Below are 12,212 nucleotides of genomic sequence, written 5' to 3' on the forward strand. Positions count from 1 at the left end.
TACTGGTAAGACCAACCTTCAGGAATCCCAGGGTCCTGAGACCAGAGGGAAAGTCTGGAGCAAGGAAGACCTACCCTAAATGGAAGAGGATCCAGTTAGAGACACTTAAGCAAATTGCGCATGAACAAATCCATGGGACCTGACAGGATGAACCCATATGCGCTGAGAGAGCCGACCGATATCATTGCAAGATTGCGCTCAATTATCTTTGAAAGGTCAAGGCAACTGGGATTGATTAAGGGACTGAAGCATCTATCATACAAGAAGAGGCTGAGAGCGCTAGGACTGCTCAGCCTGGAGAAGAGGAGGTTTGCAGGGGGTGATCTGATCAATGCTTATAAAAGTGTGATGGATAGGCATACCAAAGGTGAAATCAGACTCTCTTCAGTGGTGCCCAGTGAGAGGACAAGAGGCAACGGCACAAACTGAAAAACAGAAAATTCCATCTGAACACAAGAAAACCCTTTGACTGTGAGGATGGTTGAACACTGGAACAGGTTGCCCACAGAAGTTTTGAAGGCTCCATCCTTGGAGATATTCAAAACCCAGCTGGACACAGTCCTGGGCAACCTGCTCTAGCTGGCCCTGCTTGAGCAGGCAGGTTGGACTAGATGATCTCCGGAGGTCCCTTCCAACCTCAACTATTCTGATTCTGTAATAAGCCTCCACAGTAATCTAGGCAGTAACACTACAAGAGGACATAATACACAGAGACATGCATGGAACTTGAGCCAGACATATATGCAGAGAGACAGACCAATGCACACAAAGACACAGAGGTACAGGAGGACAGGCTGGGTACAGGTCAAGTATAGTACCTAAGCCACTTTGCTTCATCTCAGAAGACTGCCTGGAGTAGGTGCTGAACAGGCGATAACCTCCTGATTTGGAGGAAGATTCTGAAAGCACCTGCAAAGAAAAATAGTATAATCAGTGCCCTGCCCTAAGGATTCCTAACCAATTTACCCACTGATCTCAAAAGCCTTTATAATTCAATTAAAGAAAAATGTCCTTGAATCATATTTTTCAAGAAGAGTAAAGCTCAGCTTGTGATAGTGCACGCTCAATTATTTTTAATTTCAGGTTTGCATCTGGTTGTGGAACAGCAGAGATTTCAGAAGTATGAAGGGAATTGTGTACTCAGCTCCTTGTCTCCCAGGACTCCTGTTAGGATCACTGCAACACAGACTTCCTTCTTTAGAAGCAGAAAAATATATCCTCTTTAACTTACTGTGTGCCTGCTACAAAGAGCTCCCGAGTGCTGCATACAAAATTATATCATCAGTGACACAGAGATGTAGTCAGCTAACAAACCTCTCAAGCCCTGAAACTCTGCTTTCACTGGCTCAGAAAACAGATAGCAAAAAATGCCTGTTAAAACCTGCCAGAATGAGAAGCAATTCTAGAGCACCTTGAAAGTGTCAGCTGCCAGCTGACTATGAAGCTAGTCTTATGACACTGGGACAGCCCTGAAGGAGAGAAGTGAGGCTAGCAAAACAAAACAAAAAAACCTAAAAAACCACACCCACAAAACACAACTGCCAAAAAAACCAAAAAACAAAAACTTTGTTGCTTTAGCAGATCAGTGAATGGGACAATTGTAAACCCTATGACAGATTAAGTACTCAGCAAATAAGCCCACTAAATTAGCAGGCACCTCTGATGCTCATGAGATCACAGACGGGAGACAAGAGCAAGAACTGTGAACAGTGAGATGCAAATGCTGGAGTCCAAGGGAAGCCAAAGCTGTCATCATGGTTAGGTGAGGAGGTTGCTTGCAATCTCACAGCGGGTTAATGCCTTTACAACACGTGATCTGAATGTACTTGTGCTTCTCAAGCATTTACTTACTTGCTCATCCAACAGCGCTTCCTCACCAATTGCTTGTCCAGCGTTCCCTGTGCCTTTCCTCAATGAGGAGGAGTTTGGTAGGTCAGCCTTCCAAAATCCCTATTCAACATCTCCAGATCCTTTCACAGGATCAGTTCTGACTCTGGTATGTTAAGAGGAATCCCAGGAAACCAATACTAGGCAAGGGACCTTCATTAGAATAACTGAGAGCGCCCATTGCGTTATTACCTCCATGGACCCTGTTTTCCGGTTCCTGATCAGTGGTGATCTCCGCTGAATGCTGACTGGCTCGGAGGGCTGTGGAGACCTCTGCTGTGCCTGATCTGGCTCATCAGTGCCCTTCTCCTTGGAGAGGTCTTCCAGGCTGCCTTGGTCTGCTTTCTTGTCCTCATTCTGCAGTAAGGAAACATTGGCAGCAGACAGACAGCTATAGTTCCACGTGACCTTACCAAACATTGCCCAGGGCATTCCTTCTAGGCTTGGTTCTCTGAGCTCTATCAAGCTCAGTAAAATACCATCAGTCTGGTTTTCCATGTACTGTCAAAGACTGCCCAGAAAACAGCCTTCAAAGCTAGGCAAGGAACATAACCCTGTAATAGTTTTCAGATGCAAGAGAAAGGTCAGCAGAAGATTTGCTGCTGGAGACTAGACCGTACCAGAACTTGGCAGAACAGTAAGGCATACGAAGGTGCATCTAGGATCAGAGTTAACAACATCCCCTACAGGCAGGGCAGCCTACGTCATTCATATTCAAGACATCATGCTCACCTCTGCTGACGCAGGCCGGAAGCCAAACCCTGTGGGGACATTTCCTTCTTCCTCACAACCTTTCACACCAGGGCTGAAATGTAGCTCCACATGAAAACGTTCCTCTGAAGATGGGTCCTGTGAACATAAGGGAGAGGGAATAAATGAATAAATAATCAATCTCACTGTCGGCACAGGCTATGACCTGAACCTAGGCCACCCTGCCATGCCAGTGCAGCACACATCCCAAGCACATTCTTTTGGGAGGAAAGCAGAAGCAACAAGAAACCAACCACAAACAAACTGGCTTTGGGTTTACGTCTCATCCAAAAGGACAGCCCCTATCAGCACAGAGCTGAGGCATTCAAACTGTTGTTATTCCGTAACGACAGCCACCAGAGGACCAAAACAGGATCAGGCTATAGGGGGTGTGTGTGCGTGTTTATTTTTACACACACACACACACACACACACACACACACACACACTTAAACCATGCCCCTTCTGATCCACCCCTGCTGCAAAACCACAACACTTGGGGGCAGGGAGAGATTTGGTTCCTTCCCTCCTATGCTCTTAGTTTCATAGATCCAGGTTGTTCCAAGATTTAAGCAACTATCTCCAATATTTAAAAAAAAAATTAATTGCACAGTTTTTTAGGGAGCAAGGGCTTTTACAGTTTCTGCCACTAATGATCTAAAACCAAAAATTTCATCATCTCTACTTGGCAACAAACTTACACTATTACTAGGAGATCTATTTAGACTTAAACCCTCCCCCCCCCTTTTTTTTTTTTAAATATCCCTGGGAAATATTTCACTTCTACCATTAAAACCCCACACATAAATTCTCTGAACACGAGATTCTAATTCTACAGCTAATGTAGTAAAAGCAGTGCTCCATCTGCTAACTAGGACCTCCTGCAGTACAGGTCCTAAAACCTTATCCAGCAACTCTGCACTGAACTTTTTTATGGTCATTACTATCAGTTTCCACATTTTAGCTGTTCCTAAATGACTATTTCCTAAATATATCATTATATAATTCCCTGAATGTATCAGCATATTTTTAAACTAAAAAGCCTTTTATGAATGTGGAATTTCTGGACAATTTCTAGAAGCATCCTGAAACAACTGCCAAATATCATTTGTTTTTATTTATTTTTTCCAATTGTTTATTTTAATTAATATTAAGAAATAGTAAATGGTTTTACTTTAGGAAATGCTTTAAAATAGGCAGTGTTAGTTACACAAGTTTGGTATTACTGCTCATGGTGGTATTCTGTTTACATGTAACATATAAACTGGGTCACATCTCCCACGTAAAACAAAAACTAGCAGTTTTGTTAACAGTCTGTACATCTTTATTCACAAGTTGAGAGAACTCAGGTCACAGACTTCCCAGCTGAGCTCATCTCTTGGGGACTGTGCCTTGCATCATGGCAGGAAGGATTTTACCCTACAGCTATATCCCTCACCTTGTTGTTGTCCTCGTAGAGCATGATAACAATCTGGGTCATGTAGTTCAGCTCTGAGATAGCACTCAAATAGTCCATGGCTCTCTTCCACTGCTGGTCTTTGTTCTCCTGATATATACACACAAACAGTCGCATGGAATAAGCAACAGCAGACACCTTGCAGCATTCAGTGAAATGGGTCTGAGAGGCGTTGCCTCTCCACAATAACAACATTGTCAGGACAGAAACATCTCGCTTAACTTGCACGAAGAGAAATGACCTTGCAATGAGGGCAGGGTGCTTGCAGCGAGGAGCAATTGCATAGAGGGACACTGCAGCTACCCATACAATTCACTCGCAGATCTGAGCGCATCCAGCTGCAAGCCCCCTATGCCATGCTGATTGGAGAAAAGCATAATCCACAGCAGGTTCCCCAACACAGTCATTCTCAAACAGCGGTCTACAGAGTGGAGTGTTTCAGGGAAATCACAAGAAAGCACAAGGGATGAACTGGAAAAAAGGGACTGAGTGAAGCTGTTTTTACACAAGGCTGAGAAAAAAAGCTGCAAAGCCACCCAGGACCCTTGAGCTCCATGAGGCAGGGCAGCCCACCCCTAATCGTTTTCCAGCACTGCTAGAGAATGGCCATATCCAGAGTGCCATACATACTGCTGTGGAATATTCCACCATTTGACGGATATGAAACAAGCCCCAGTGATACAAACGAACCCAGATGCAGCCTAATATCCCTGTGCTGGCAATACAGAATCTTCTGACACTGGAGTGGACAATAACAGCAGTGTCTTATTAAGTAAGCAAGTAATTAAGAGGTAGTTGCATGATCACAGCCTGCAGACAGTGAGCTTCCACAGACATCACAAATCATGCCTGCTAACAAGCCCTAACTCTCAGGGCATTTCAGAAAAAAACATGTTTAAAAACCGGAAGGCAAACAAAAGGGTCTACTGAGGTGCCTAAAACTGAGCTTTTCTCAGGGCCTGCATGACAATTCCATCAGGAAATAGGTTCCAAGAGCAGACTTCTTTTTGCCTAGTGAAGAGCTTGGATTGAAGTGTCATAGTCCCTTAAAATTGGGCCATCTGTCTCTTAGTGAGCACTCACTCTCTATGCTTTTGCAACCCCAGCTCACTTCTGAAAGCAAACTGACTTTTTTGACTTAGAATTCATAGACGTCACTAAATAACAGGGCCAAGCCCTTTAAATAAATGGCTGAAGGAGGCAGAAAGAGAAACTCCCTCAGCCTCTACTGCCTTACACTGTTATCTTCCTACAGATAAGTGACCTAGACTCCTCCAAAATCAGCAGGGCAGCTCTTGGAGAAAACATGCCTCCATACAAGCAAGGCACGCAGTGTCAGGAATGAGGAAGAACTATTCTCCTGCATGCCAGAAAGGCAGTAAGCTGCAGCATGCACACACAGCAGAGATGGAGTTTGGCCGGAGGCCACCGATAGGCATCATTAGCGGGAGAGCTGGCTAGAGGGACAACCTGCGGACACACACTGTCCATCCTGGAAAGGGCCACTGAAAAAAAGGAAGGAGGCTTACTCTGGCAGCACTGTTGGGACACTTACATCCAGGAGCCCTCCATAGCGGAAGATACTGAGCAGAGAGTGCACATGGCTCTCACTGGTGAAGTAGAGCCGTGTCCGAACATGGCGACCCGGTGACAAAACTCCTCTTGAGTACCTAAACCAAGATCAGCCCCATGTTACTCACAATCCATCAGTGAATTATCATCTATCATACAGCAGCATCTCTGCATGCTTAGCAGAATTAGATAATCACACACCAGCAACTACCAAAGAGCAGTAGGAACAGAATGAACTGTGTGAGCACTAGACACAGAAGCAGCCAGTTCTGTGGTATCCTAATGAAGGCACACGGTGGGGCAGAGGTAGCCTCACCACACCAGCATCTGCTTCTCCTTGCAGAGACAGGATTGAATGCACCACCATCCAGCTACAATGGATTTAAACTTCTCTGTCAGCTTGGCTCCCACTCAGCAGCCGCGACATGCCTTCCCACTTCTTTTCCAGCTCTAGGAGCACCAGCATGCCTTCCTCTTGGTATGTCCCTCAGTATATGTTTAGTGCCTCCTCCCATACCAGTACAGTCTTCTGGCATGGTTCCCACACACACTGTTCCAAAGCCTGCTCTCCCCCCCCACCAGCAGCAGCATGCAACATGATCCTTACAAGGGATGCAGTTTGTTGACAGACTCATCTTCATGGGTTCTCTGCAGGTCCAACTGGATCTTTTTAATGAGAGGAAGACAAAAGCCAATAGCAATTTCCAGCTTCTCCTCCTTATTAATCCCATACTCCTACAGAAACAAAACAGATATCCTTGAGCCTTGGTTCTTTGCCACATCTCCAAATAAAATAAGGCTGTTTGCCTGCACCCAGGCTTTTGAGAGCCTCTGCATGTTCACAGTGACATGACTGTAGTGGCTGTGGACTTTCAGTCCTGTTCACGGGCATCACTAAAATTATGCAAGGCCAAAATGGGAAGCACCACTCAGCACCTTTCTCTAATTGTTCCACACATCAAGGAGGATAACAGAGGACAGAAACACTTCCAAGAAGTGTCTAGACATAGCTGTCAGCAGAGTTCCTGCTGCTGTGAGGTGCAAATACCGTCAGCAAACATTCTCTCATGACAAACTCTTAGATCCAGACCTGGCACATGCATTAGCATAGTACCTACTATTTGCAAAGATAAAACTTGAAATGGCCAAACCACATTTCAGCCAGAAGAGCATGAAAATGCTTAGAAGCCCATCTCAGCCCCTAAGTGCAATTGGACCCTGCTGGTAAGAGCTCTTGTCCCATGCATATGAAGCATTTATGCCAGAAGTGGGACAGAACAATGTGAATATAGAGATTTATTGCATGTAGCCATCCTTTCCTCTACCATTTCTGTGTGCATAACCTTGGTGAGAAGCCAACTTTGCAAGCTGAGCAAGTTCCAGTTTGACAAGGACATTAGATCTGCTGGAACAAGCCTTCACTCTAAAGCAGAAATCCTTCTTCCCATATACAATCTTGTATGAAGAAAATGTTGCTACAGCACACAGATTCAGCTTGAATGTGCCCTGCAATGCACTGTGATGAACGTGGAAAAGCTGTTGCATCACCTGTTCATTACCCTGAAGCTGTCAGAATCCTCGTCCAGGAAACAAAACATAAGGCCAGAGTCACTGCGATTCACCTGAACCAGCCTTGCATCATGAGGACCTGATCCTTGATCTCAACCCCAGGTCTTTCCTTTTGGAGGGGATATCATAAATGGTTTTGGCCCCATAAAAACAAGTAGAGATATCTGAGAAATATCTGCAATACACTGCCTTGAGAGTGAATGCGCATGAGACTCAAGAGAAAACAGACAGGGAAAGAGTTGGAAACTGGCAGCACAGACATCATTACCCAGTCAGGCAGGACAGGCTGTACCTGGGGTATGATAACATCTGCCAGGGCTTTGGAGAGTTTGAAGAGCTCTGCTGTGCCTTCTAGTTTCAGGGCACAGTTGTGCTGTACATCATACTTGATGCAGTCATAGATATCAGGAATCTTGCTGATGTCGTAACGCCCATTCTTCATGCGGAAATCTCTCTCCAGCTTACTCCAGCGTTGCAGCATCAGCTCTAGAGTCTCACTGTGGTACAGCTGCAGGTCTAAACAACAGTGAACACAAAGTCACATTCACGTCCTGACTATGTGCGTTTCAGCTGACCTGATGGCTGCTACGACCGACTTCTAGCAAAGGCGGCCTCTGATTGTCATGCTGCCCACAGGAATCCCAGCTATGGGAAGCCACTGGACCTGCTGCACTGTGTTTTAACCTGCAGCCCTAAATTAATTCTGAAATATTTCAGGAAAGTGAAGCTACTTGATTCTTGGCTGATGTCCACTACAAATTGTATGAATGTCCCACAACTGCTTTTTTAAAGGCTCTGCACTGTCATTGGGAAAGTTCTTAGAGGTCAACAAGATTGAAAAAACTTACCATTTATAGCACTGAGTCCCACTCCAGGCAATGCTTGAACAAAGTCAGGTATAACCCTCCAGGCTACACTGATGCTGTCTACATTCACTTTTATCCTCATGATGCACTTATAAATTCCTTTACATTACAGTTCTCTTGAACACTAGTTGAAAGCAGAATAAGAGCTTCTACATCAATAGCATGTACATAATTTCACTCTAGAATTTCTTTGCAGAAGACATATACATAAGCCCTAGTGGTGTATGGGAGCTATAAGGAAAGCACCCATATAAGGAAAAGTGAATCTGCTCCAGATCCTTTCCAGTTCTGACGCTCACCTGCAGATTTAGGGTCTTCCAGACGTTTTTGTATCTGGGAGGTGAGATTCTCAATCAGGGTGAACACCTGGTTACAGACCTCTACTGGGTTCTGGATAAATGTCATGGAGTTGAGCAGAGAAGCACTGCCAGTAGGTGCTAGCTGAGAGAAAATACCAGTACAGATCAGTTAGTATCTTTGCAGACTGGGAGAACAAATGTCTGCCTCTTTCAACTTCCATACTTTCTGATTGGGTACAAAGTTGTGTTCCCAGTCGAGTGTAATAAGCTAGTTCTGGAGATACTTAGGCAGCATCTTAGAACTGCCTCAGGACCAAAGTCAGAAATGGCAAACAACTCCTCCTTCCAGATCAGATCTCCCTTCACCAGCAAGACCCACTCTTGCCTTGCTTATAAACTGTTTCTCTGTGCTTGGGCTAAAGGGCCTCCCAAATGTTTTAAACAACTGTTCCAGGTGAAAAATGTTCCCTAATAGTAATAGGTTTCAGCCCTGTAATTAGATCTCAGAGCCTGTGAAAAATAGTGTTTTGGGGCCTTGCCAGAGAAGTAGCTATAATGCCTTTTATTAGTTGCTATGCTGGAACGCAGCCCACACTCTCTATTCTGCCATTGTCAGACACTGACAGGATCATGAAAGGGTTCGTGCCCCCAAAATCTTCTAGAATGGATCTAGAATCTGGCAAAGATGTACTCCCCATCCACAGCAACTGAGATTGTTCCAAGAAGTATGCGGTAAACCACAAGAACTCACATCCCAACAAGACAGACCCCAGTAGAGGCGAAGACAGAAAAGTCTCTCTGCTTTTTATCATCTGCATTAATGATGAGTGGTTGCCAGTGGGTTCAGGACAAGCAAAAACTATTGCATTTGGCTGTTGTGCTCAAAGCCCCAGCACTGACATACGCAGAGGGTGCAGGAGGATTAGCAACTGTCAGGGCCAGGATCTTCTCTCTACAAGTCATGAACCACAACATAAAAACAGGATCTCAAATATTCATCAGCTTGAACATCTAAAAGGAAGATTATGACCACTTAGCTTCCCCACAGGCAAATCACAGGCCAAAGCCTCATACAGTGGTCCCAGAATCAAATCCAGAGCATTTAGCTAGACAACAAAAAAGATGAGGAATCATTTCTGGAAGACAAACAGGCACCTGAAGCATGTTCAGCAGGCCTCATATCAACACAGACCTTGATGAGATTAGATAGTGAAAGAAAAATGAGGCCATGTGAAATGCTGTCCTTTCCCCATTTCCCCAACTACAGATTATCTGAGAAAGATACTTAGTTTGGATTCATAGAGTCAAAGTTCACTCTATTCCATGTCAAGTCATTTCAAAAGTTGATTGTGCTTCCTTTTATAATCATCCTTCTTAAATCTGCTTCAAAAGTTGGTTTTTAACCTCTGAATGGCAATCTATCTGACCTAAGCAGCAAGCAGCTTGCACCACTGTGTATATGGCTCCCATACTGGAACTGTCAGGTACTGGCAGCAGGGCTGCGCTTCCACTGAGCTGTTGAATAATCCAAATTCCCAGCTAGGGGAGGAGGAAAAAGGAGGGAATAAACCAGTGAGGGCTACCAAACAGCAGGTTATCCCAGAACCACTTCCCATCTTGCAGAGAAGCCACTGGGGACCCATTTTCTCCCAGCTGTATGGGAGAAGCAATGTCTTCTTGTGCAGCTACTCAGCTGACTCCAGCGCTCTTTTCAGCATCACTGCCTTCCTGAACAGAGTCTCCATTCTGTGCATTGGACCTGCACATTTTTTGTCCCTGCAGTTATATGCAAGAGTATACATAAAACGTCATTAAACTGTGCCCAGTTTATTGCAGGACCCGCTGTTTTGCAGAATACCCTCTTATTTTCCTGACACTCCAGCAGTCTATGCTGGTTACTGTTTTCTGTTATACCAAAGAAACAGGTTCCTGAAGGTGCCTCATTAAAAATCCATATAGAACAAGGATTATTTATTACAATTTCTAACCCATATGAGAACATACTGTATAACATTGAAGAAGCCAGTACTTTCACAACAGCTTGGAGCTTTCTTCTAATATAGCCAACAGTGATTCTACGCAGTGGAAATCTTCAAAACAAACGGTCAAATGCCAACCAATCACATTATATTTATACATATATTAATCAAACAGACTTGTCAAACCCATTTTCTATTAATATACTCGTAAAAATAAAATGCACTGGTACTTCTAAAGGGAGAGGACGGTACCATGATCATTCTTGAGGGGAACAGGGGAATAACACTGAGGATTTCACTAGAAGGGCAGGACTATTACCCTGCAAAAACCTTCCCTTTCCCTTAAGTTCAGTTTATATCGTATAATGTTGACTGGAACTGACCTCAGACTGACCAAACTACTGTTCACATACCAGCAGGTGGTTTCGCATCTCAAACCACTGGAGGAAGGCTATTCTCCTTCCAGACACAGAAAGATTCAAGGTCATGCAGGTGCTTTACCTTTTCATAATCCTCTTCACAGAACCGAGCATCCTTCTGCATGATCTCATGCAGCCGTGCCTTCACTCTGTGTTGACAGCTGCTAAGGGAATCACTGTCACTGTCCAGGAGACCATTCATATTGGCACTTTTCACCATTTGCACCAGAATGGGGGTCAGCTCTCCTTCCAGGGCCAGGAGACCCTAAAGCAGCACAGGACAGGATTTCAGCTACGTGCATCCCAAGCAACAAACATTTCTGCAAGCTTCACCGCCAGCCTTCAGGCAACTTGAGTGAAATCTCAACTGCCCTTCAAGAGCAGCTTACAGCAAGAACACCCACAGTCAGAAGTGATTCTGGCATGCTCCTAGAACTATTCTAAGCCAAACATCGGGTCCGTCTACAGCCGCCCCAGATTTGTTTAGGCCATCATGGAGCAGCTAACTTAGTTTGCTGGAAAACATTGACACAGTAGAGGCTCTGAAGAACAGCTAGCAAGGTCATTAAAGGATTCCCCTTGGCTCAAGCTTTAACTGCAAACAAACCTCTCTTCTTCCCCCTGCCCCCACTGCACTGCAGACATTTCATTGCCTTTTTAAATCCAAAAGCCAGAGAATAACCCCTTTAGTTGAACAGTCACTAAAGAAATTCTTATCGTGTAGGAACTGTATACTTAGCAATATGAAATATGCTCTAACATCAAACACACAAGCAATACTCCATAAATAACTTATTCACCTATCAGATTCCTACCCTGGGCATGATACCAAGGGCAACATATATATGGAGCTACACTGTACTTCCAGTACTGCTCCATGTACTTGCTATTTGCATATCGCCTCAACCCTCCCACAACTGAGGAGAAAACTCTTTGGACAGTTCCTTCTTCATCACTGGAAATTTTCCTTTAGAACTGGCATATTTTAAGCCTTATGCAGCAGAACTAGCAGATGCCCAAAAGAGAGGAAGGACCTTTGCAAAAGCTGCTGCTGTCATCTGAACTCGTCCCTCATCAGAAGCATAGATCTTGAGATCATGACGATAGGTGCTGTGCAGTCTAAGCAGACCACATCCAGGGAAACCGGCATAATCACCTGGAATGGAAAACAGACTTCTGACACCTGCAAAACTATCAATTGAGTATACTACAGAATCCCACAGCCTTAGAAAATAAACCTTCCTGCAGTATCAAAGCTACATAGAGAATACATCACTTTCACAGCCAGCCTTTAGGCTGCTTCAAAAGAGATAGTTCTAGCTAATACATTAAGGTTGAAAATCTGATTCAAGTTTTGCTTAACTTGGGGAAAGTTTCATTTCTGAAAAAGAGTGCAAATTTGCCAGCCAAGGTCT

General features: G+C 44.4%; 1 protein-coding gene across 13 annotated transcripts in view; it reads right to left on the minus strand.

Annotated features, from left to right (window-relative positions):
• Positions 1 to 12,212, minus strand: part of PPIP5K1 (diphosphoinositol pentakisphosphate kinase 1) — a 54,202-nt gene that overhangs the window by 23,160 nt on the left and 18,830 nt on the right. For all 13 annotated transcript variants that reach the window (XM_064517749.1, XM_064517748.1, XM_064517746.1 and 10 more), the window contains 10 exons: positions 11,832 to 11,953; positions 10,880 to 11,062; positions 8,400 to 8,541; positions 7,527 to 7,750; positions 6,273 to 6,400; positions 5,649 to 5,763; positions 4,076 to 4,183; positions 2,620 to 2,736; positions 2,080 to 2,244; positions 819 to 909 (listed from right to left, as the gene is read on the minus strand). In XM_064517749.1, coding sequence (XP_064373819.1) covers positions 819 to 909; positions 2,080 to 2,244; positions 2,620 to 2,736; positions 4,076 to 4,183; positions 5,649 to 5,763; positions 6,273 to 6,400; positions 7,527 to 7,750; positions 8,400 to 8,541; positions 10,880 to 11,062; positions 11,832 to 11,953 — 1,395 coding nt within the window. The remainder of the gene's footprint in view (positions 1 to 818; positions 910 to 2,079; positions 2,245 to 2,619; positions 2,737 to 4,075; positions 4,184 to 5,648; positions 5,764 to 6,272; positions 6,401 to 7,526; positions 7,751 to 8,399; positions 8,542 to 10,879; positions 11,063 to 11,831; positions 11,954 to 12,212) is intronic.

The sequence above is a fragment of the Dromaius novaehollandiae genome, chromosome 10, assembly GCF_036370855.1.
Source record: "Dromaius novaehollandiae isolate bDroNov1 chromosome 10, bDroNov1.hap1, whole genome shotgun sequence".
Taxonomy (NCBI): Eukaryota; Metazoa; Chordata; class Aves; order Casuariiformes; family Dromaiidae; genus Dromaius; species Dromaius novaehollandiae.